The sequence below is a fragment of the Monodelphis domestica genome, chromosome 4, assembly GCF_027887165.1.
Source record: "Monodelphis domestica isolate mMonDom1 chromosome 4, mMonDom1.pri, whole genome shotgun sequence".
In the NCBI taxonomy this organism is placed as follows: domain Eukaryota; kingdom Metazoa; phylum Chordata; class Mammalia; order Didelphimorphia; family Didelphidae; genus Monodelphis; species Monodelphis domestica.
The window spans coordinates 263,273,302-263,299,560 of record NC_077230.1 but is presented as its reverse complement, the minus strand read 5'-3'; the positions used below and the strand labels follow the sequence as shown (position 1 = coordinate 263,299,560).

The window sequence follows — 26,259 nt, the reverse complement described above, 5'->3', positions numbered from 1 at the left end:
CCAATGGTGATGGTTTGGGTCATATTTCTATAAGTATATGTGGCATGGCTAACTAACCAGCTTGTGAAGGCAGAGTTTTTTTCTAAGTAATCATTTCGTGCTCAGTGCCCCCTTATAACAAACTAGAAAACATAAGCTATTCTAAATAGGAACCCAGATGCTCTTCTGGCAGCAATTTCACTGAACAGTTCAAGTTCAAAAGAGAAGAACAAAAAAATGTTAAGCATCTGTTCCTTCTATTATTTATAAATGTTTCTGGAGTAGCCTGTTCACTTTGGGATCTAGCAGGGCAGAGCTGATTAGAGACAAATTAAACCAAAATCTTGCAGAATCAAAGCATACAAGTATCTCTACCAGTACTAAGCTGAAGGACCTTACAAGTCTAGCTCCACCCTTCCTATTCAACCTAATTTCCCACTGTTCTCCAACAAAGGTCATTGGCTTGAGCCAAAGAGATCTTGAAATAATCACCCATATTACTTCATACTGATTCTTACTTCAATACATTTGTTCATTCAGTTCCTTCTGAATGAATAGGCAACATGCAAAGAAGCCATCTTCACTGCAGAGTGTCTCTTTTCTGGACTCCTAATTAACTTTATAGTCAGGACTACAATGCTTAAATAATTTAATTCCCCAGTTTTCTCTTCCTAACTATACTATAAATTCCTTGAGGATGAGGACTAGATGATGTTTTAAGAAAAATTCCCTCAAAGTCCCTCATCCCAGTGCTGGTCACAAATAGGCCCTCCATAAATACTTCATGGTTAAAGTTTGGGGAAAGAAGAAGGAGAGGGCTGAATGGAAAATAAGATACAGATCTATCTAAGAATGGGCTCACAGGGCCCTGCTGTTCTTGAAATTACAAGATTTAACAATTAACATAATTTAGCCAAAATGCAAGGTACTTAGTCTAACAAGATGACAGAAGCAAAGTAACATTTTGACCTCATTAATCATAAATAGAGTGTTTACTATATATAAAATATCATGCTTTATGAGGTTTTAAACATGTTAAACACAAGATGTTGGTCTCAAATTTAGCATTTTAAGTTCTCCTGAGAGATGTAAAACCTCAGTGTGCAGTGAACTATCACACACCTTGAACAAGAGAGCATTTAACTGCCCCTGACTCTGCACTGGGAATGGAGGCCCAGATGGATTGAGGTCCAAATAATAACAATGATAATAATGATAACAGCATTTATAGAGTTCTTTCAAGTTTGCAAACTACTTTCATATACGATCTCATTTCCCCTTTAGAACAAACTTGTAAACTAGGTATTATTATCCTCATTTTTCAGATGAGAAAACTGAAGTTGAGAGAGGCCAAACTCTAGGCCAGGATCCTAACTCACTGTCAAAAATGGCTTAGATCTGAGAAGCGGAACAAAAGACATCACTGAGAACACATATAATGGGAAAAGGCAGGGGCCTGATCATGTGTCAAGAATGGTAGGCAACAGATATGACAAAGTTCTACAATGATAACCCTGAGGGCTGAAAAGAAGCAGGAAAAAGCTCCTAGTCAGAAGGCGTAGTTAGGGACCACAGAGAATTAGAAGAGCCAGAAGAGACAGAATCCCCATCAGTGGAAAGCACTCACGCCAATGAAGTAAAAAAAATGAAATTTAAAGTTTATGGAGTTACTCTGAAAATGGGCTAAAAATTGTTTTCACTTTCATACAATGTTTACCAACTTTACCCATATATAATAAACTAAATGTGAGTATCAATAGCTTAAGATACAGAGTACTGAATACTTTGAAAGATTCATGACTCCCTCGGTGTTGCAATCCTCAACCTTTAATGAATTAAATGAAAAAAATCATGTAGTAGAGCGAGCTTGCTAATTATCAGCAATGAGCTCCAAACCAAAATGAGCCTTTGATAGAAGTAGGCCTGGATGGAGTGTTTGAGAGTATTTGAACGGAGGATTTTATTTTCAAATTTGCATTAAAATTGTATTAATTATATACAAAACTTGGCTTAGGCCTTTCCTAAATTATTTCAGACTGTAGACTAGGCCTATGAGAGCAAGATATGCTTGGGTAAATGTTTGCAATCAAACTAAAACAAGTGAGCATTTTTCCTTTTAGTATTCTAAAACTTGCATTTGAATCCTGGTATTATTTATCTTATATTAAACCTGACTTTTAGTTATTGGAACAAACTAATGATCCTAATAAATTAATATGAATCTAAGATTTATGCTTATAATGCTTTTGGCTTTGGGCTATTGCATATGTGAAATAATAGATACACATAAAAGTCTGTATCAGATATAACATTTCCACTGGACAGTTAAGTATAGCACTCTAATGTCACAAATGAAACTCCTATGGAAGATATATGATTTATCAACAAATAGATTCAAGACTAGACTAGAGATTCAAGTTTAAATATACTACTGCTTTCCAGAACAAATGAGAAATTTTCTTTAAAAAGGAGCAATTAACCAATTGCACCATAAAATATATATTTTAAATGAAAAAAGGTTTTTTCTCATATAATGAGGAAAATCATATTTTTCCCCCAGATTAGTTACTCACTAGTTGAAATCGGTGTCCAAAGCTCAACCATTCTTTTTCCACAAGAATCTCAAATCCTCTGATGGTTCGATAATAACCATCCAGCATAAGCATGGCCAAGGAGGTGAGCTGAGCGGTTCGGTCCCACCCATCACTGCAATGCACGACCACAGAGGTTTTCCCTGATTCCACCTTGTCGGCAATCCTAAGAGCCCCAGCAAGAATGAGCTAGAAGACAAGTTTTTGGGTTTCTTTTTAACATACTATAAAGAGACAACTAGTACATGTAGAATTTTTTTAGTATAAGAGATTCATTACCTATAACAATGGGAGAACTAACACTTACCAACCAATCCCTTATTTTTTAAGGAGGTTGTCTGAAGATGTTAATCCTTGAGAAAACTTTTGAGAGCACTGAATAAAGGCATTTATCTTTAATGGGTTAAACTTCATTAATTCAAACTACTAATTTGGATGAAAGGCTGGAAGGGGATTTCTGCATTATATTTGAAAAAGGGGGTTGTTAAATAATAAATTGTATACAACAAGAATTAACAAGTTAAAAGAATAAACCTTTACCTTCAAAACTCTTCAGGAGCACCTATATCAATAGAAACAACTAATCTAAATCATTTCTATCTTGCTATTCTTACTTTTGATTCTGGGCAATGGGGGGAGGGGGCACTAGATTTTACTGAAGAGGGAGATGATATGGTCAGGCAGCTAAGGGGTAGAATGGACAGGAATAAGGAGAGACTTGAGGCAGAAAGACCATCCAATAGACTATAGCATGGTCTACCTGTGAGGTAGCAAGGGCCTGGACCAGGGTGGTGGCTATGTCAGATGAGAAGTGAAGGACATACAAGAGATGATAACTAAGGAAAAATTAACAGAATTTGGCAATCGACTGGATAAAGAAGATTGAAAGAGAGGGAGTGGTCCAGGATGACCACTAGGTGGCAAGCCTGGGTACTGGGAGGATAGAGGGGCCCATGACAAAAACAGGGAAGTTTGGAAAGGGGACAATTTGGGGAGAAAGAAAATAAGTTCAGTTTTGGACATGCTGAATGTAAGAAGACTAAGGACATCTACTTTGAGATGTGTCCAACAGGCAGTTTGAGATATAAGACTGAAGGTCAAGAGAAACTGGTCCAGAATAAGTAGATTTGAGAAATACCAGCCTGGAAATAATAGAATCCATGGGATTGGATAAGATCTCCAAATGAAATACTATAAAGGAAGAAGAGGGCCCAAGACATAGCCTCATAAGCCCAGGGTTAGAAGGCATGACCTCAATGAATATCCATCAAAGGAGATTGAAAAGGAATGGTCAGATAAGGAGGAAATGATTCAGGATAGAAATGTCACAAAAACTTAGAATGGAATGAAATATCAAGAGGAAGAGAGTGATCAAAAGTGTCAAAGGCTGAAGAGAGATCAAGGATGAGGATTGAGAAAAATGCCATTAGAATTGACAATTAAGAGATCATTAGTACTTTGGAAAGAGTCATTTTAGTTCAGTGATGAGACTAGAAGCTAACAGTAGACAGTAAAGAGACTAAGAGCAAAAGGAAGAGAAGCACCTACTATAGATGGCCTTCTCAAGGAGTTTAGCCACAAAAGAGAGGAAAAAATTGAGTGATAGCTAGTGGGGATAGTTGGAACGAGTATGGGTTTTTATGAGGATAAGAAGACATGGACACATTTGTAGGCAATGGGGAAGTGGCCAAGAGATAAAGACAATTTGGAGATAAGTAAGAGAGAATTAGGATACAGACAATAATCTGCTAAACACGGGACGGAATGGAGTTGCTTGTGTGTGTAGAGGTGTTTGCCTTGGAAAAGAGAAGGGCTAGCTCATGATGTGAGACAAATAAAGGCAGAGATAGCAGCAGAAACCATATGGAAGATGTAAAATGAGGTAGGTAAAAGTGGAAGCTATTGGTGAATGGCCTCAAATTTTTCCAGTGAAACATGGGGCAAGATTCCCAGCTGAGAGAGTGGGGGAAAAGGAAACATAGAAGGTTTGATGAGGAATGAAAAGGTTTGCAGGTAAAAGCCACTTAGTGAGTGGGTCAGAGAGTGGATTAGGGAGATATAAAAGGATTACCTTGCTCTGGTGAAACCCAGTTGAGATTACACAACAAATTTGTGATGGATCTAGTCTGCAGTTTCATGATTTTTTCTAGTTTTATTAGGAAACATGTGAGAAAGAGCAAAGGTGAGAGTGAGCCAGGGCTGAACCTTGGCAAAGCAGTCTTGGTCACAGGAACAGGGTAAGAGATTTGAGAAGAGGATGGAGTAATGAATAAGAATGCATCCGTGCTGGAAAGAATGGCCAGAAGGCCATGTGATCAGGACAGAGCCAGGTCTCCCTGGGCCGGAAGATGAAAGGAGGGAAAAAGCCCAAGATTTACCTTGAAAGCAAATTTTTATGTATGGAGCATGTGAGAGCACAGTGGAAGGCGGGAGGCGGGGGGGAGGGGGTAGCCTTTGGAGTATAACACTGGGTGACTGGGTTGAAAGGGATGGAAAAGGGGAAGATGGAGAATAGTTTAAATAATGACAGTCAGAGGTTTAGAATTCACAAGGATGGGGAGGGTATGACTAAGTCGAAGTTTGTTGGTCATTGCCAAATGAGTTCAGGAAAGTTAACATCTCTAAGGGTTCATCCTCAGAATGGTGTCTTCTTAGGGTATCAGGCAGGTTAAGCAAGGAGACTAGTGAGGAGAGTTTGTGAGAATGGCATTTCTTTCCTATCTCTACAGGCAAGTCAGGCCCGCAGACAGGTAAAGGAAACAGAAAGGAATAGTGTCTGTTTGTCCCTTGTAGATAGGAAAATTACCCTGAAAGTGGAAAGCAGACAAAACTAGGGGACCTGCATGAGACTGAATGTCATTTCTCTAATCCCCTGCCAGTAGAAAAAGGTTAGCCTAAGAGACCAGCATGTGATGCCAGAATAGCATCTTTCTGATCTGAAGGAAAGAGACATTTAGCCTGGAAAAGAAAATTTAGGGAGACCACAACAGCTTCTTTCTGGCAGTTTATACGTTGGAGGAATTTGATTTTTACTGTTTGGAACTAGAAAGCGGAATCAATAGAGAAAAGTTGCAAAGTGATAGATTTAACTTTAATATGAGAGGAAAATTCCTAATTAGATCCATAAAAAAATGGAATGGAGTACCTCAAAGGATAGTGGATTCTCCTGCCAAGAGATCCTAAAACATACTGGATAACCACTTGTCTGGTATTGTGAATCTTAAAATTTCTCAGACTATACCTCAGAAGATTTGGTTAAGCTATTCCCCTATTGTAACAATATAGGTACTTGGTCAGGAATGTATTGAGAACTTTAAAATTACTCCACCCTGCTCAGACAGTGCCTTAGGTGAAGATCAAGTTGTAAACTCCTGATGGAACAATGAAAAAGTCCCTAACTCATACTTATAGTAAAGCTAGAACCTTAAGCTAGGTCTATTTTTAGATCTAATACAAAAGGGTGCAAAGTACCTATAAAGGTTAAATTAATCACTAAAAGGGCAAGCAACTTACAAAGGGCAAGCTTAGCAAAGAGATGTGAAATACTCAGAAGATATAATCTAATCAGAGAAGGTGATAACAAAAGAAGATGTGAATTTAAGAATGGACAGTCCTGGGGGAAATGTCTACTGTGATTGGTAGATGTGAAAATTTAGGGGAGGTGACACAAGAGAAAATTTTCTTTAAAAGGAAGGAGCTCGAGGTGGAGTTTTTTTGGTAGTTGGAGTTTTGGGGCTAGTTTGGAGGAGCTGGGTCTCTGAACTCAGCAGAGGATTTCAGTGAAGGCCTGGAGTTTTGCTTTAGGACGATCTTGTGATGAGTGATTAAAGACTGACTAGTCTCTCTTAAGGCTCAGGCCTAGGCCCTTCATACTATTTTCTCTTATTCTCTCTCTCTCCCTTTCCTTAATTCCTTCATTTGTATTAATTAAAATCTCCATAAAGCCCAACTGACTTGGGTATTTTCATATTTGGGAATTTTTCCCATGGCGACCACTTATTTTTTATTTAAATCAAGACACTAAAAATTATCTTTACAGTTTTGGCAATTCACAGTCTTGAAACCCACATTTTCATGATTACAGTATGCAGTAGAGCGGATTCTTGTTCTGGTAGTGCTTGGGCCAGAGGGCCTCTGGGATTCCTTCGAACAGTGAGTTTTTATGGTTCTCATTATGAGTATTCAGAAACAATTGAGTTGAAGTAGTCTAAGTTGCTTTGATATATGATTATTGGCCATTTGCACCTGAGATCCAACCAAAGGAAGCTTAGTTAGTTAACATATGTGAACTCATACTTATAGGATGATAAGAACATGAGCTTTAGATCTGGAAGAGACTGCAGAGACCATTATTCCAGGATTCTCATTTTGCAGAGGAGAAAACAGGTTCCTGATTAACTAACTTTTCCCAGGTCACACAGGTGGCATAGTGGCAGAATTTCGACCCTGATCCATTGAACTTCAGAACCAACTATCTGAACCATGCTGCCTTCCCTTTACCTGACTTGCCTATAAGGTATTCAATATCATTCTGACATCTTCACAGCTCTCTACTAGACAGTAAGGGAGCTCTTAATGATATATTAGTTATAAGCCCAGTCCAAAGACAAGCTGATATTCTAGCTAATACTAAGACAAATATGTAAGATAATATGAGGCACTATAAAAGTGCAAAAAAAAAAACAACGTATGAACAATAAGAACTTTTTAAAGGAAAGGATGATCAATATGAGCTAGGAAAATAGGGGACAGTACTGGTGAAGTAGCACTTAAGCAAAATTTTGAAAAAAAAAAAAAGAGTATGATGTGGATAGTCAGGGGAATGAAGAAAGGGTATTCAAAGAGGGAACAACATGAAAAAGTATAAAAAATAGACCTACTTCACCTAAACATTGGAAATTCAAATTAGTCTTTCAAGGCCAAATTCTCTTTGACCTTTAGTATAAAAATAATAACAATAAGAATATTTACATAACAGTTAATGTTTGCAAATCATATTACCTTTGATCATTTGATACTCACAACAACTCAGATGTTGTTATATCCATTATATAGATGAGGAAACTGAGGCTGAGAAAGGTTAAGTGATTTGCCCAAGGTAACACAGCTACTGAAATCTGAGGCATGATTCCAACTTTGGTCTTCCAGACCCAAGTCCAGTTTTTCCCTGTACTACCTAACTACTTATTTAAGAATCACAATAAATCTGGGACAAATTGCATAAGAACAAGATAAATATATCTGCTAAAGTTTTCTTTTGATAATAGTACTAGCCCAGAGGCATAAAAACATAGACCTACCTTAATATGTTCTAGCCAATGAGTAGATTCCAAGTTAGATAACCAATGAGTTTCCTCAATGTTTGGGTATACAATCTCTTTTAGTTTTCGCAATGATTCTCTCATGACATGAATGTTGTGGATATCCAAAAAAACTAGTTCTGCATTCTGATATGCATCTTCACTTTCATAACCACCACCCTTAGCCTGGAAAAAAAATGACATCACAGGAAATCATGAGTGAACATAATCACTGATAAAACATTGTGAATAGCAATTAGTAGGAAGGACAAGGTTGTTCATCACCAAGATGACCAGGTGAGAAAAGTTCAGTCCTCTTCCTCCTCTGAAAGGTCTCAAAAATGTTTAACCTGTTGACCATCCTTCCTCTTTTTTGAAACTCCCCTTTCTTGATTTATATGATATTCTAGTTCTTCTCTTATCTCTCTGAATTCTTCTTCATCTTTTTCAATGGCTCCTATTCCTTTTTCCAACTCCTAAATTTGGTGATTGTCCAAGTTCTAGCTTTATTAATCTTCCCTCTACACTTTTCCTCAGATTTTATTCATTCCTCTTGGCTTTACTTATTCCATCTATGCAAATGATTTTCAAATTTATGTCTCCAACCTTGACCTATTCCTCAATCTTTCATCCTACATTTCTAGTTCCCTGTTGGACATTCCCAACCAGACATCACACTGGCAGTCAAACTCATCATAATACAAACTTGCCATTTTTTTCTCCTGGCTTCCAAATTTCTGTTAACAATACCACTACTCTTCCAGGCTCCAAATCTTGATGTTACCATTTATTCTTTCATCTCCCTTATTCCCTATGAACAGTTGCCATGTACTATCAATTCTTCCTTTCCACATCCACTGCTATAACTCTAGTTCATGCCCTTATTACCTCATGTCTGAACTAATCCAATAGCCTTATAATTTTTTTCAATCCATCTTATCCATTACCACAAAATTAATCTTCCTAAAGCACTACTTTGTCATTCTCCTATACAAAAATCTTCAGCAGCTCCCCAATGCCTTATTGCATAAAGCCGGATTCTTTAGCCTAGAATTCAAGGCCTTTCATGATCTGGCCCCCACCTACCTTCTTTTACTCCAACTAGTCTGACACATGGACCTTCCATTCAAGCCAAACTGGTATGTTCACTAGCCACAGGAAGGAGAGGAGGAAAACAAGAGAAAAGAAAAATGATAGGACGAAGCACCTTTCTGGAATCTCTTTTACCTCATTTTAATGTTACAAAAAGTTTTGTGCTTATTACTGCTTTCTCAAATTTTAATTTATAAAAGTTCTTTACAAATTGAGAGAAGGACCAAGAAAAATAAAGTAAGACAGACTGCCAGAACAGCTTGGAAAATTACTCAAGTTTGACTAACTAGAACAAATTTGAAAGTAATGACACAAAATATTTTTTTAACAACTTAATACTTTAAATTAAAATTGTTTGAACAGAAATAACACCTATGAAACAATGTCCCTGAAATCACTATCAGAATCACATCAGAAAATATTATAACAGGCTACTACATTCGTATTAAACTAAGGGACCAAATGATTTACATTCAACTTTTTCATACACAGAGAAAAGTCAATTGAAAGTTCCCTACTAACATCAATAGACCAGGATATGTTTTGTACTCAGTTTCTTTTAAGATAAAGCAGCCATGACTATGAATATCTGTTTATCAACCAAAGAGAAATGATCTAGTTCCAAACAGCTATACTTTACCATAATTTATAATTGTGCAAAAGATCCTAGAAAACCAAGAGATATAAAAATGACCAAACAATTCATAAGGCATCATTGTCTAAGAAGTGCTAAAACATGCAATTACATACCCACTTTCATGCTTTGCCTCATCTATTTAGAGTGATTCAGGGTACAGAGAGATGATAAATCCACTGCCCTTTGGAAACCTATTCTATAACTAGAAAACATCAATTTCTTTAGTAACATGTCCAATTTTTTTTCTTAGTTTTGTCCCATTATATTTTGATTTGTCTCTCCCAGAAGAGAATTAATTCCTCACTTCCTTGTCCACCTCCTATACACTTCAGTAATTTGAAGAGCTAATCTATCTTTCAAAGATCTAGTTTTTATTTCCTTAAATTACCCAATCCTTTTGACAACCCTTATTCTTCTTTACTCTCCAGTTCAAAAACATACACACAAATATATCTGCTAACATCTGCATAATACTTGCCTGATTATGCCTGGGCATTCAAATATGCTGTTTCCCCCTCCTAAGGTCCTCTCTTGATCATTTAATCATGTCTACATACATACAAAAGTGACTAATATCTACTTTACTAGAAAGAAGCTTTCCATTCTGCTCTCTCTTCTTCCCTACTACACATCTCAAAACTAATCTACATCATTCCCATCTGCTCCTTCCTTGTTCTATCCTCTGAGTAAGAAGTGAGGTCCTTCCTGCCAAAGCTGACCCTTTAACTTCTGTTTTGATTCCATTGCTTCCTTTTACTGCTGGGAGTTTGCCCTTTGTCTGCCTGTCTGCCTGTTGTTTTATCTGTCTAAACACAAACATAAACACACTCTCACACTCTCTCACACTCTCTCACTCTCTCTCTCTCTCTCTCTCTCTCTCTCTCTCTCTCTCTCTCTAATTTATTGATTTTCATCTTTTAAAAAAACAACAAAAATTTCAATAGATCCTTTATCTTCTAAAGACATTTTCTGGCAAATCTCTCTTCCAATTAGGTGACCCAGTGGATAAGAGGGCTGAGCCTGGAGTCAGGAAAAACTGAGTTGAAATCCAACTTCATGTTCTTGAGTCAGTTTACTTTGTCTACTTTCATTTCCTATAAAACAGGGATGATAATAATAGTACCTACCCTCCCAGGATTGTTGTAAGGATTAAATGAGGTAAAATCTCTAAGCACTGAGAATAGTTCCTGACATATAGTAGCCGCAACTTTCTCCTTCCTCTTCCTTTTCCTTTCTCCCTTCCTTCCTTCCTTCCTTCCTTCACTGTCTCCTCTTCTTTCTTCTACTTTACTCACTCTCTCTAATCCCTTACAATCTGGCTTCAAAACTGAAATTATAGTTGCTGAGGTTATCAATTTCTTCAATGAAATACGAGAGGATTTTCTTCAGCCTTTTTTACTTCTTAAGCCCTCCGCAATCTTCACTCTTTCTCTTGGGTTTTCTCTCCTTCCCAAGTTTTTTTTCTTCTCTTTTTAATTTTTAAAATTATTTTTATTTGTTTTAATTAACCAAGATTATCTTCTAACATTTCCCTCCCCATCCTACCTCCCCCAACCAAGAACACAAGAAAAATCTACTACAAATATGTATCAATCAAAACAAATTTCCATACTGGCCATATTAAAAATATGTTTAATCTCATTCTGCATTCTGTGTCCTTCACTTCTTTTTCAGGAGATAGGTAATAGCATGGTTCCTTATTAGTCCTTTGGAATCCTGGTTGGTCATTATGCTGATAAGAGCTCAGTATAATAATATTCTATTGCATTTATATACCACAACTTAATCCCTTGTCTATTCATCAAAAATGCTTTGAAGTCTTCTAATTTCATTAAAGGTCCATTTCCCCCCCATACCATTACATTCATTTTGTTGGGTAATGCATTCTTGCCTCTGAAAGACTGTTTCCCAAGTTCTTCTGACTGCGGTTCTTCAGTATTTGAAATCTTTCTTCCTGGCAGTTTGCAGTATTTTCTTGGCCTAAAAACTATGAATTTTTGTATGATATTCCTGAGAGTTTTCATTTTAGGGTTTCTTTCATGAGGTGACCTGGAGATTCTATTTCCACTATGCCTTCTGGTTTTAAGTTATCTGGACATTTTAAGATTTCTTTAATGTGGTCATAGAGTTTAGAGTCCAATGATGAAGGGTGAGGTCATTGCTCCAGTGTTCGCAATGCTCTAAACAAAAAGTGATTTGTATGATTTCATATGAAATTTGATTTCAATGAAATAAACTTCCAGAGGAGCTGGGACTGAGTAGGTTCAGTGTGGATGTAAATCAGAAAAGTTGAAATTCTGGATATGCCTTTTCCATATTTTAGGTGTAGAATCTATTTTTTTTAACCCATGTGTATATATATATAGAGAGAGACTTCATGAAGTAAGTACTGTTATCATCTCCATTTTTCAGCTGAGGAAAGTTAGGTAATGAAGGTTAAATGAATTGCCTAGGGTGGTAACAGAGCTAAGAAGTGTCTGAGGAAAGTTTTGGACTCAGGTCTCCCTGACCTCAAGGCCATGGTCTGTTTACTTATACTACTTAGCTGTCAGTCTAGCAACCCTTTACAAAAAAGTAATGATAATACAAAAATAAGTATTCTTGATTAACCGATGCTGCTCTTAGTCATCACCACTTTCCTTCAACAGGCTTATAAACCATCTCTTTAAAAATATATTCTAGGGGGCAGCTGGTTAACTGAGTGGATTGAGAGCCAGGCCTAGGGATGGGATTATTACCTCAGATACTTCCTAGCTGTGTGACTCTGGGCAAGTCACTTAACCCTCATTGCCTAGCCCTTACCACTCTCCTGCCTTGGAACTGATACCAAGTATTGATTCCAAGGTGGAAGGTAATGGGGGGGAGGGGAGGGAGGAGAGGAAGGTTTAAAAAAAATATATATATTTTCTAGAATGTTGCCAGGCACACTGGCCTGTTTGAAGAATTCACTCCCTTCTTTTGAAAATTGGCACATGTCTGTCTTCAGCCCTGTGCCAACTTTTCCATACCCTATTAATAGCTGAAAAAGCTAAAGAGAAAGCACCAAAGAACAGGATTACTTATTCTTACTGTGTTACTCTGACAGACTCAAAGCCCAGCATCATGGATTCCAAGTAAAGTTCCATGGCATGTCAGTTGAAGGGGAAGCTCTATTGCAGTGTTGGCAAAGTGCTGGCATGTATGCCACTCCAGGCATGGAGGAGCTGCTCCTTTCCTCCTCTTCCCAGGGCCCGAGGATATTTTTTGCATGGTCCACCCCTCTGTCCAGCTGCCCAAAGAAGCACTTCCTCCCTCAGCTCTCTCAGGTAATGGGGGGCACTCACAGACAGCTTGAATTTACCCTTGGAGCACTTGAACTTGAAAACCTTTACCAAAGCTGCTCTATTGATTTTTAACTCTTAGCTAAATGGAATGCTTAATGACAAACTCAAAAACTCTTTCTCTGCAATGCAGTAAATATTCAAATATCACAAATAAGACAAAAAAAGGAAAAGGGGGGGGGGACTCCCAGGGCACATTCAAGGAATCCCTTTTCCTGAGCTGAAACTTTTATAAGTAATTCATCATTGATTTCAGTGACTTCTAAGACCCAAAAATTTATTCCTAAGGAAATGGCCTAAGGGTGGCTCTTCTGGTACTAATATCTATATTAAAATTTCATACATATAGGTAATGTGAAACATGTAATTCTGCAAATATGAATGAGAATTCAACCTGAATTTCAAATTTAGTAAAAAAAAAAGAAAGACTACACAGCATGGAACACCTCTTACTCTGTAATGCCTCATCTTAAATCTTTTAAAATTACATGTTTGAACCACTGTTAATTCATTAAATAGCTATTATAGTTTAACTAAAAGAGAAAAAGAGAATCTCACCTTATTAGCAACAGCATTAACACTTGGTCGTGCATCAAAAATGAAGATTTTATGGGACTGAGCATTAGAATCCATGATAGCTTGAAGATATTTTTCATCTTCTTTGCTTCTCTTTCCACTCACTCCAACCATGGGCTGGCTACATCGTGTGATTGTTGCTTGGCTTTCAGGATGAATCCATGATAAAACCTTTAATGAGTATTAAAAAATGAGGAACAAATTCTTTACATATAACTCTATTTCCCTTTTTCCTGTAAAATACCATACTCTGAGTCTCAACTTTCTACCCAAAGCCAAACTCTAGCTGTGGAAACATGAGTGCAGATGTTTCATATATCTTTTCCTAGGCAAAACCTGACAAGAAGAAAATAAGTTAAAACAGTACTAAATTATGAGACTCATAGCTGCACTGCAGTGTACAAAGAAAGTATTATCACTTGAAAAGATAAAATAAGATACAATACAAATATATAAACGAGACAGTCCTCCTCTTAGACTTCCTTTTTCTGAATGCCTTGTGAAGGTTCTGTAAAGCTTCAGATCCTGTGAATATTATACTCAATTTACTTACTGGGATCCGGCCCCTTGATCTGAAAGATGCTACTCTTTTCAGTTCCTCATCTGGAATATTTGCTGGCACCACCAGAAGAGACGGATATGTATCACACAGCTCATAACGTTCATTAATCTTTGTAATTCTCCAACTTTCATTGGGAATCCCCTACATTTTAAATAAAATAACTAGTTAAGTTACTTCCTAACCCAATGTTTCAAAGGAAACAAAAGAGAAGCATGAAGACCAATCCTGAGCCAGTTACTATTTATATTCAAGGCAGCCCTTCTTATCTTCATGGGATAATTTCTCAGCTATTGAGATGATAGCATGCCTATTCCAATTTAGTCTTTTAGGTTTTAGTCTAACTTAAGAATCTATGATATCTTTTCATTGATCTTGGTAATGAATTATACAACCATTCATTCAACAAACAAAGCAATGTCTACTCAGTGCATACTATGTGCTAGGTACTCCTGGGGAATAAAAAAAAACAAAAGAATAATGTCTATTTCCATCTTCAAGGAGCTTACAAATTAACATATTATTCTGATTTATTGATTGCTTATGAAATCTTATTTATTATATAGTTCTTATTTTCCCAAAGTAGATGAAAGACTTTGTCCTCATTCCTTTAGTGTAAGGATTGTTTTTAAGTTTTATTTTTGTTTATTTTTTTTTTACTCACAGCATTTAGGACTGTGTTGGTGAACCTATGGCACATCTAAACTAGTATTTCTCAAGTGGCTTATCAGGAGTTCCAAGAGAGTATTCAGGTATAAGGATGAGGGTAGGATGAATTGATAACTCCACTCCACTTAGCCCTGATATCCTTAGCAAGTGAGAACAATTCTATTGATTAAATCAAAAGCATTTCAGCTAGGTGTGACAGGAAATTCATTGGCATTGGTTGAGGAGACTGGCTTGCACCCTGTGATAATAGTATAAAACTGGCAACCTAATAGAACCTGCTATTCAAAGGTCTGGTAATGGAGAAAAGAGAACCAATCTAGCCAGCTCTGAAAATGAATCACTTTGGGGAGAGAAAAATCCAGAGTAAGAGAGCCTTTTAACTTAAGAGAACTGAAGAATCAGAAACTGTCCTCAGCATGCTAGAAACATCTTCTGGACAGAAGAGCAACAGCTATCAGCACTTTGCACCAGAAGCTAAGAACCTGTACTGGTGAACCTATGACACGTGTGCTGGAGGGAGCAGCTCCCCTCCCCCTCTCCATGCACACTTGAGGACATTTCTCCCATCACCCACCCCTCTGCCCAGCAGCCCAAAGGGAGTGCTTCCTCCCTTTCCTGTCTGGGCTAAAGCAGGGGGTTCACATGCAGTGTGAGGGGTGTAGTTTGGGCCCTCTGTCTCTAAAAGGTTTGATCACTACTCTATACACTAAGTAAAAAGGTGGCTTCAGAATTCTACAAAGGACTTAGCAAAAAACTGTACCATGCCTAAGGGGAACTTTACCAGCACCTCCTAGAGGGTGGAGGACTTCCAGAAACAGGGACTGTAAGTTACACCCCACCCCCCTTTTTTCAATCATGTGCTCTCTAAGCCTGAGGCCACATTTTCCTTGATTCTGTATGTACTGGTGGAAGAATATGTCAAAGGCTTACGAGAGGAAGTTTTGTGCCAACTGGTCTCAGTAAATCATCTTAGTAAAATACTTCTTGCTAAAAACAAATTAAGTTTGCTAAACTAATTGATAACAACCAATAATCATGAAAGGAAGACTGGTGGGAGATCATGAAAGTATATCAACTGAAAGACATTTCCCCTACCACCCCCCCAGCCCTCAACACCTCAGGATTATCCCTAAAGCCCTGACAGGACACAGTAGCCAAATTTAGGGGATTCAACCTGGGCAGCAATGAAATGCTGAAAGAAAAAGTCCAGTGTGAAAGCTAAAAGGAAATAAAGGAGGGAAGTACCTGTGAGGGGACATATCAAAGTTCTGAGAATGAGGAATAGCTAGTCTGGATCCTACTTCAAAATGGAAATTCCAGGAAAAACTCACCAATGGGGAAAGAGGGGCATGACAGAGGAAGGAAGGAGAAGGGGGTTAAACCATGGTGGCAAAATCTGGTGAATGAAACCTGGTCATCTGAGGCTCAGGAAAGTTAAGCAAGGGGAACAATTCATACTCAGGTCTTCCTGACTGCAAGACTAAACCTTTTATCTACTACATCATTCTTGCAATAAAACAGTTATTATCCTAGTAGGTAGTGAAGCTCTCCAGCAAGGCTGGTCTTCCTCTTGAATGGATGACTACTTTTAGGGAATATTGTAAAGAGTTGGAGGAGAAGACCTCTGAGTTTCCTTTTAACTCTAGGAACTTATGACTCTAGAGAACTGGTGCCAAAGAAAAGGGAAGGCCATTCTGGAGTGATTAACTAATTCAGGCATGATAATCTTCACACACACATACCACAATATTACTTTTTATTTTATGTGTCATTTTCCCTACCCATTATGTGGATCTAAAACTTTCTAACTATTTTTCAGAATTTAAAGCATAGAATCAAAATAATCTGCATGAGCAATACCAAATATCAAGGTTAGCTTCACTTCTTTTAACCTAAAAACTATTCAACATTCATGAAAGAACTAGATTTGTTTTAAAACTATGCTTAGGTAAACAAAGATTCACAAAAGATTTTTAATGCAATTAAATTTTTATGTTTATAAATGTTTAATGCAATTAAACAAATAAAGAGCTTTTACTCTACTAATCAAATTCAAAGGAAAGAAGAGCTTACCTGCCTTCGATATTCCAACAGAGGGTCATATAGCTTCCATCCATTTTCTGAAAATACCTCTTTGTATTCAAATGCAAAGAGAGGCTATGAAAGAATAATTGCACAAAATTGTTTATAAAAATTTACCATTTATCCTGTTACAACTTAACTGTACGTACAACAAACCATTGTTCCATTTTATCATGACTCTCTAATCATCCAATCAGAAATACATGAACATAACCAAAATAACTTAGGAATATGTCTTATTTCAGTAACCTTTTGCTGATCTAGAGAGAAAAATGGTTTGTGAAAGGTTTTGTTTTGTCTTTGTTCTTTTAAATAATAAAATATGCTAAAAGGCATTTTTTCAAATTTGATTACAACATGGCAGAAATATCAAAAATTTGTTTAGGTAGATTATACATTTAATATAAACATTCTACCAGAAAGTATGAGAGTAGATATTAGCTTCTCATTTTTACAACATACAAACTTAGGTGTTATGTTCCAACCAAACATTTTAGTGGAATAAGTTCTACCTTAAAACTTTATGTAAGATACACATTACTTTTCATCTCAAAAACAGTCTGAAGAGAAAGGTTTTTCTATTTTTTTTTCCTCAGAAAAGAAAATTTCCCCTCAAGTTCCACCCTGATATCACATCTTCTACCAGGACACTGGATATGGGAATGGTTTGCCTATCAAACACAAGACTGTATGAACCCTAACCAGCTAGAAAAGCTTCAAGTCAAGACTTGGAAAGGGGCTGGAGACTAGTCCAGCTAAATTTTAGAGCACTGCTCATTAGACTGGCTATTTCAAGGGTGAGAACCTAAAATATCAGGGTATCCTTAATAAAACTAGGGAAGAAAGGAATAGGTTTGGGTGAATACTGGTTCTGTTTTGGATATGCTGTTTCTAAAATTCTAAGATGCCTACAGGGCAGAGCTGAAGATATCAAATGGCATTTGATGTATTTGGCTAAAACTTACGAAAGAATTCAGGGCTGGATTCAGGGCTTTTGGAAGTCATTTGTATAGTGATGAACCCATGGTAAGTGATAGAATCTCTGAAAGAGGATATAGAAAGAGAAAAGGACCCAGAACAGAGCTTTGGTAGTTGCCTAAGGTTAGAAGGAAGGGGCATTGATAATGCAAATGCTTTTCAGGCAGAATAGCCAAAAAAGTAGTAGGAGAACCAGAAGATAAAACAACCCAGGAGAGAAAGGTCTCAGAAAGAGAGAGGGATCAACAATATCAAATTCTATAGAGGTCGAGAAAGATGAGATCTGAGAAAATTCCATCAGAATCAGCAATCAAGAAATTGTTAGTAACTTTGAAAAAAGCTATAGCTGAGCGATAAAAAGTCTTTTTACAAAGCTATTTGTGATTGGTGCTAGTAAAACCCAAGAAAGTAAAAATCTTTAAAGTAATTATTATATCAATGTCTATCACAGAAGAAACATCTTACCAAGTTATTGGACACAGGAAATGCATATTTCATTAGATTCTCAAATATGGACCTTCTTGTTCGTCCCTCTGGTTTATGAGCAAACCGTAGATTACGAATATCCTAAAAAAAGATTTAGGAATTAAATCAGTCAACCAAAGCTTTATAACCCAAGTCTAGTCTAGTATCCTAAATGTATCAAAATCAAAATCATGTGGTTTTTTCCCCCCATTATACCTCTAAGGAGGTATATGATTCTCTTCTACAATTAATTCTTTCAATTTCTCTTGCCTATTAACTCCTATTTGACACTCATTTTCACTGTATCTTCTTTTCACTGACATTTTCCCAATGGACCAGGGGAAATTACTGCTGTTCATTGGTCTTTATTTCATCAATTCCACGCATAGCTTTGTTCTGTGAAAGGTAATTTACTCTTCTGGGATCACACACTTGACCTCATCTCCTGCCAACCATTTGACCCCAAAGCCAAGACTGTGTGAGGAAAACCATGGGTAAATTAGATCGCTTGAGTCTACATAGGTCTGTGTGAGTTTGTGTCACCTATGTCATCTAGCATAGGTTACAGGAGTATGGTCTACGAACTTGATCCAGACATGACTCTGAATTTGACCCAGAAGTGAGAATGAGGATAAAACGCATGAAAAAGGAAGTTCACTCTCTATCTTGGGTGATGGGCCAAGAAAGCGGCTGAGAGCACCCACATGGTAGTTAGATTAGACTATTTTACTCTTTACCTACTGAAGTGATTCTAATAAACTATTAATTTAATGCCACTCTCATAATTTTAATTCTTACAACTTTATTCTATAGCCACCTAGTGTTAAAAATAGTTTTAAGTTTTTCAACTGCAGATGGCAATGTTAATTGTAGAACAAAGGTGAGATCAAGGATAAGGTCAGGCTAGGCCCAAAGATTCAGGACAAACTCAAACTACTATTCTCAAAAAAGTTTTGGGGTTTTTTTTTTTTTTGGCTCAAGTCAAAGCCTTAATTTATAGTCAAGTTTTCAATATGTTTCCATCTAATTAACATCTAATAATTTCAGAACCAGAGTGTCCAAAGTTGCCTTATTTTATAGAACTATACAGGGTTTGGAAGACTTGAGGAGAACTAGACCTATGATGTCATCAGTATTCGAGCTCTCAGTGAGGAACCTCCTCCATGAATAGATTGACACCAACTCTTTAATTCAGAAAAATCACAGTTAACATTCATATAATTCTTTATATATATCAAGTCACTTGCTCTTCAGAAAAACTCTATAAGGTAGGTGTTATCCTTATTATACAAATAAGTACAAACCATCTGAAAAAAGTTAAATGACTAGGCCGGGCCCCAGACTGCTAAGTGTTCCAGGTAGATTCTGACTTCATTTCTTCCAGGTTTGAAATCTAGTGCTCTAATCACTACCATGCTACTTCTGTATAATGATTAATTATACAAAGAAGGTTCAACATATAATAAAGTGTATATACAGCGATTAAAATACAACTGGATTGTGTCATAAATTAGATCTGAAATAGAAACTCATGCTAACACAAAAATCATTAAACATAAAAGTGACCGCAACTTTGCCTTCTGAGAATTTAAAGAACTCTAGGAATCCCAGTGAGACCTCTTTAATGCTGTCCAAGGAAGCTTCAACAAATTATTTACTTATGTTCACAGATGAGTAAATGTATACACATACATAGAAAAGTAAAAACAGATTTGAAGAGAGAGATCATTAATAATCCAGGGAAATCAGAGAAGGATGGTGAAAGGAGAGCACCTGAGCTGATGGCACAGTAAAGCACTGAGCCTGGAGTCTCAGACACTAACTGTGTCACCCTGGGCAAGTCACATAAATTTGTCTGCCCCAGTTTCTTCAACTATAAAACAGAGATAATAATTATCTTACAGAGTTGTTGTGAAGATCAAATAAAATAATATTTGTAAACTGCTTAGCACAGTATCCAATATATAATAGGCATGTAATAAAATGCTTGTTTCTTCCCTCATTCTCTAATAGAGCCAAAAAAAAAACAACAAAAAAGACAAGAATTCTGGGAAGCCACATTGGGGTAGGCCAAGGCAGGTAAAAGATGGCAATAAGGAGTTGGAATATCAAGATCAACGATGATCAGTCTATTGGTTAGAATATTAAAAATACCAAACAAAAATTAAAAATTAGATTGGATCCAGACTTGGGAGGATGGAGGGATGCTTAGATACCAAAATGAGAGGTTGATATTTTATTGTAGAAGCAATAGAGACTCTTGAGTAGGGAACATGGCCAGATATTAAAAAATGTTTGGAGGACAGAATGAAGAGGGGAAGAACCAAAAGCAGGGAATCCAATATATGTAGGCTTTTAGAATATCATAAATGAGAAGTGATGAGGCATTAAATTAGGATGGTTATGTGGGGCAGAAGGAAAAGATACAATAGTTTTTTGTGGAGTCGGAGGGTTTGGAAGAAAGAAGAATCTAGGATAACTCCAGATATAAACATGGGTCTATTCTAATGTTTGGGGTTTTTTTTAAGTATATTTATTTTAAAAAACAACAAGAAATCTAGAATCATTTCCTTAACGAACTAATTATGATGGTTGTTGAGATGATAGTGGAAAACATTTTGAAAAATAAGGAATGAGGCAGTATTTGTCCACTTTACTCTTTCAAACTTTAGATTATTCAAAATAGGCTCATTTTAGACCAAATAAAGACTACTAAGGAGTCAAAAAGTTCTACTTGACATGTAACAAAACAAAAGAGCAATTCACTGGGAAATTATAAAAAACTATCAGACTCTCAGGAGTATGTTTTTAATGGCAACTTCAAAAAATTTCTCAAAAAAATTACTAAGGGGGACATCTGGGTGGCTCAGTGGACTGAGAGGGAGACCTAGAGACTGGAGGTCTTAGATTCAAACCTGGCCTTGGATACTGCCTAGCTGGTGCAACCCTGGGCAAGTCACTTAACCCCCATTGCCTAACCTTTACTGTTCTTCTACCTTGGAACCAATATACAGTATTGATTCTAAGATGGAAGGTAAGGGTTAAAAAAAAAAAGATTACTAAGGTAAGCACCAGAAAGAAAGTCTCTCTTCTATACACTGGCAGGGCATCCCTCCAAATAAATATACAGAAGTGGTGAGACTGGAGGGAAAGGAGTCAGACAACTTCAAATGAATGGAACAATGAAGGGCAAAAAATACAGACTCTATGAGGGTAAATGGTTCAAATGTGAAAAATTCTTCTAAATTTTAGTTTATTTTATAAGTACCATTGGATATTGGCATAGCAACAACTCAATTAAAGAATTACACCTTATTTTTCTACCACTATTTATGGTACAGAAAAGATAAAGAATGAGAACTTTTTCATTTTTACCAACATAATTAAAAACTTCTAAATTTAAGCAGAAAAAAACAGTAAAAAAAAATTTTCTATACAAAATAATGTGAATTATTAAAATAAAAATATCAAAATATTCTTCACCTTTCTGATTTTGGAGGAGTATGCTTCGTTGTTTACTAAATCATGGTTATGTGCACAGTTCCATGAATATTATATTATGCACACTATAGATACTCCATAAATATCAAATTAGCTAAGTTTAAATGCATGTAAGCTACTACTTATCAAATTTTATGTACACTATTCATGAAGTTAATATTATTATATGGCTTTATTTCTAAGATGTACATCATCATTTTCTGGGAAAATTTTTAAAAATATCCCTTTTATGAAAAAAATTTTAAGTCAAAATAAATTCATTCACAAAGATAAATAAACTTGCCTTGCACACAGTTTCTAATCCATAAGAGTTTTCACCTCGACTGGAAGCACCACCAATTTTTTCTACTCTACTGATCACACCAAGTGAAGCATCTAAAACAAATGGAGGATCCTGAGGAGTAAAAGGGGGAAAAAATTGTTATTCACTAAAGCTGAGAAAAAAAATTATATTCACTGCAAATCAAAATAATCTTAATTAGAAGCATTAGGAACATAAGGATTCTATTAAACCTTACCCTTTCCATGCTTTTGAAATACAACCGATAATTTGTAACAGTCAAAGTTCCTCGTACAGCCCCAGTGAATGGGCATATATAAGTAACATCTTTGGCTGAAAAGGAAAAGAATTCACAGATTATGATTACATAGCATGTTTAAAAATTCATTATCAGTTGTTAGCATTGATATAACTTAAAGGGAATAAATTTGTTGTTCTGAAAACTCAAAGGCCTTTCAGAATCTTTCTTAGCAGTCAAGGGGTCTTAGGAATCCATAAGTGCCTAGCAATTTATTCAGTCTCTTCCAAAACAACACTAACAAACTATATCAATGTTAAAGAAGGTAGGTCATTCATTTGTTGAGCAGGTCTAATTATTAGAGTATTATTTTTATAATGAACTAAAATCTTACTTCTATTTATTGAGCCTAATTACTAAACAAGTTAATAAACGAAATTAAGTCTCATCTTTATTACATGTAGGAGTCCTTCAAATATCTGAAGATAAATATTATGTCTCCTCTTAAGTCTTCTGGCCTTAACTTTGCAATTTATTTGATATAAAACCCTGATCAAGTCACAAAATCCTCTGAGTCCCTATTTTCTCTTTGGTAAAATAAAAAAGGTTCCCAGACTTTTAAGTCTCAATTAAGACAGGTCTATGAAATTTCTCTGAAAACATTTTGTAGAATTCAGTTGTATTTTTTAAAAGTAACACTAAGTACTCCAATGCCTAATCTTGGGGTGAAGGCTTATGTTCTCAAAAGCAATACTAAGGGAAACCAAGATCCAAAAGTTCATCTCAGGTTCCTACCAATCCAGTAATACCTGACAACTATCTGTGCCTATGTCATCAAGTACAACGCTGACTAAACATCAAGAGGCTTTTCACCAGAAGGTTTACCAGATAATAAATGGCAATCATGGTAAGTTTTTAAAATTATCCAATTAGTGCCAGCAGAAAGGAATCATAGCCTTCAAATTATCAGTATCCTTTATATTATTTTGGTTACTACCTCACACTGTAAGCATATGACGAATTTACAATTTACTATTTTACTTGTGTTTTTCCAAATTAGAATGACCATTGAACAAAAATGGATAGCAGAGAAGGCAGACTGCAGACAAGTAAAAATGAGTACTTCACTAGCCTCCTGGTGCTCAAGTTACTTAGCCTTAATGGAATGAAAGAATTCACCTATGTGAGTCTTAAACAAAATACTGGTAATTTTAAAGGAATTGTGGATTCAGGAACGATGAAAAAAAGATTTTTTAAAAATCTGTCTCTTTTATATGAATTACTATTGAAAACTCGTATGTGATTTAATTTATTTCTTACAGATTTGATCCTTTTAGTTTAGCCTATAATTCCAGGTTTTTGGCATCTTTTTAGATCTCAATTGTGTCATCTGCAAATCTGATATATATAATGTGTATATATTATATATATAGTTATATACTAGTTTCTTTTTAAAGAAATCCATACTTCCTACCATTCTTTCCTATTTTCTTTTCTTCCCAATATTACATGTATATTCATAAGCTTTTCTTCTCAGATACAAACAGAATTAGCCTTTTAATAATTTTTTATGATCATCACATGTGCTTCTACTTCAACTGAAGGATAATAAAAATTTGTTTTTTTCTCTGGTAAATTTAACCAAAGCTATTTCACACACTTACCCAGAATAGATAAAATAAATAAAATAAAAGTATTAGGTGATTTAAGTATTAGGTGATTTAATAAGAAGAGTGATTTAAATCTCACTTTCCATTTTGAAATATAAACTGAATGCTCTTTAAGTATAGAAGGAAAACAGTTAAGTATAGAAGGATTAAAGCTACTAGCTTAAAAATGGAGAGAATGTTTTCTTCTAAATAAATTAACTAATGTCATTTTCTGAGGGAAAAAAAAACAAAGGAAGAATATAAAGAAAAGTATTAATAGATAGTGACAATCTAGTGCTTTTATAGTATCTAAGTAACCTCAACATTCAGTACCTTAGTTCAAACATAGAACCCATCATTTTGGTCAGGATTTCAGCAATGGCCCTTCAGATCTCAATCATGTCAGAAATTCTGGTTACCTTCAAAGAAAGCAAAGCAAACCAGAGGGCGGAAAGAAGTATAACCTAGTTTATATATTTTCTAATAGTTTTAATATGAAAAATATGGAAAGGCCTAAATATAGGCTCATAGGACATATTAATAATCAGGGAAGATTGCACTTGGTTAATTCTATAGAGAGACAAGAGGTATTTTTTGTGATAATCGAGTCACTCTCTGTGTTCTGAGGTTTTAAATGAGATTATATGTATAAATATAAAATTCTTTGTAAAACTTAAAGCACTGTATATTTAGTCAATCAAAAAGAAAAAAAAATATATATATAAATATATATAGAATATAGATAGAAAATATAAATATATAGAAGCCATCTTCACATACCCATATCCTTGATATTTTCTCCTGGAAGCAAAGGTGGTTCTTCCATTTCTGCTAATTTGTTAGTCTCCCTCAGGACCTAGAAAAAAAGGGGGAGGGGGAAGGGACAAGAAACGTATATGTTCAGAATATTTAAAAGTTGTTGGTTTTTTTGTTGTTTGTTTTTTAAACCCTTACCTTCCATCTTAGGATCAATACTGAGTATTGGTTCTAAGACAGAAGAGTGGTAAGAGCTAGGCAATGGGGGTAAATGACTTGCCCAGGGTAATACAACTAGAAGTATCTGAGGCCAGATTTGAACCTAGGACCTCCCATCTCTAGGCCTTGTTCTCAATCCACTGAGCCACCTAGTTGTCCCCAGAATATTTAAAAGTTTGATAGATCCTGTCAATCTATAAGGACTAGAAGCTTTTCTTTGTTTATTCCCTGCTGTCCTTGGGCAGTTCCTTTATAGCTGGTTCTATTCCATACTCTAAGATGGGATTTATTTAAGATTTTTATTTGGTCTTCTACTAGTTTGGGTATTTTAATTTTTGAAGACATTCCTCTTTTTTCTTTTGTGCTTTAAGTTTTGTTAACAAATAACTCTCTATAACATATATTGGTCTTCATAATTCTTTTAATTTTTTGGTTTTGTTGTTATTTCACCTTTTTTCATCTGATATTTTGTTAATTTGATTTTCTGCTCTCTTCTTTTTTAATCAGATTATCTAAAAGCACATCAATTTCTCTCTTTTAAAAAAATAGCTTTTAACTTTATTATTTCCATAATTTTTTGTTTCTAGTTTATGTAATTCTGCTCTGATTTTTGGTATTTCTTTTTTGATTATTTTATTTATTTTTTGATGTATTTGTTGGATTTCTAATTTTTTAATGTATATTCAATTAATTAATCATTGTGTTCATATATATTTGTAAGCATAAAAAAGTCTAAAAAATAGGTTTGTTATAAGAGTCCTACCTTAAGGACAGAAAGAAAGATATAAGCACAATTATCAGGGGAGAAATAGTAAGACCTGGCCCTGATTCGATAATAAGAGTAATATTGTATAATGGATAAAGGGATAGAATTGAAGTCAGGAAGAACTGAATTTGAATAGTGCCAGGCATTTATTTATAAGCCACATGACCCAGGGATGGGTAAGTCACAGATTCTATGATTCTCAGTTTTCTCATTATTAAATGGAAATATCAATACTTATATTAAATTTTTAAATGCCTATATTATCTACCCCAGATGGTGTTGTGAAACAAGATAATCTATAAAGTGCTCTGCAAGTCTTAAAGTGCTACGTAAATTTCAATAACTATTATTATTACTAAAAAAATATGAAAAGGCAAAGAAAAGAGAAGAATCAGAGATGATATGCATAACAATGAAAATTATTTCTTTGGTAGAAAGTAAATTCAGGAGGAGATTGGGAGGAAGAATAAAATAGTAAGTTAATAATTATGATATAAGCCAAATTCTTGTTCTTTACATTATTTAGCCTTAATATATGCCAGAAAAGGGAATATTCAAGAGTATTTGACTGTTAAACTGAATTCTACCATACTATGCTGCCA

At 35.6% G+C, this 26,259-nt stretch overlaps 1 protein-coding gene across 6 annotated transcripts in view; it reads right to left on the bottom strand.

Moving 5' to 3' along the window:
- Nucleotides 1-26,259, bottom strand: part of MTMR2 (myotubularin related protein 2) — a 118,170-nt gene that overhangs the window by 9,002 nt on the left and 82,909 nt on the right. For all 6 annotated transcript variants that reach the window (XM_001367423.5, XM_007494988.3, XM_007494986.3 and 3 more), the window contains 9 exons: nucleotides 24,697-24,772; nucleotides 22,268-22,362; nucleotides 22,033-22,143; nucleotides 18,249-18,350; nucleotides 16,797-16,880; nucleotides 14,049-14,198; nucleotides 13,478-13,666; nucleotides 7,871-8,056; nucleotides 2,553-2,759 (listed from right to left, as the gene is read on the bottom strand). In XM_001367423.5, coding sequence (XP_001367460.2) covers nucleotides 2,553-2,759; nucleotides 7,871-8,056; nucleotides 13,478-13,666; nucleotides 14,049-14,198; nucleotides 16,797-16,880; nucleotides 18,249-18,350; nucleotides 22,033-22,143; nucleotides 22,268-22,362; nucleotides 24,697-24,772 — 1,200 coding nt within the window. The remainder of the gene's footprint in view (nucleotides 1-2,552; nucleotides 2,760-7,870; nucleotides 8,057-13,477; nucleotides 13,667-14,048; nucleotides 14,199-16,796; nucleotides 16,881-18,248; nucleotides 18,351-22,032; nucleotides 22,144-22,267; nucleotides 22,363-24,696; nucleotides 24,773-26,259) is intronic.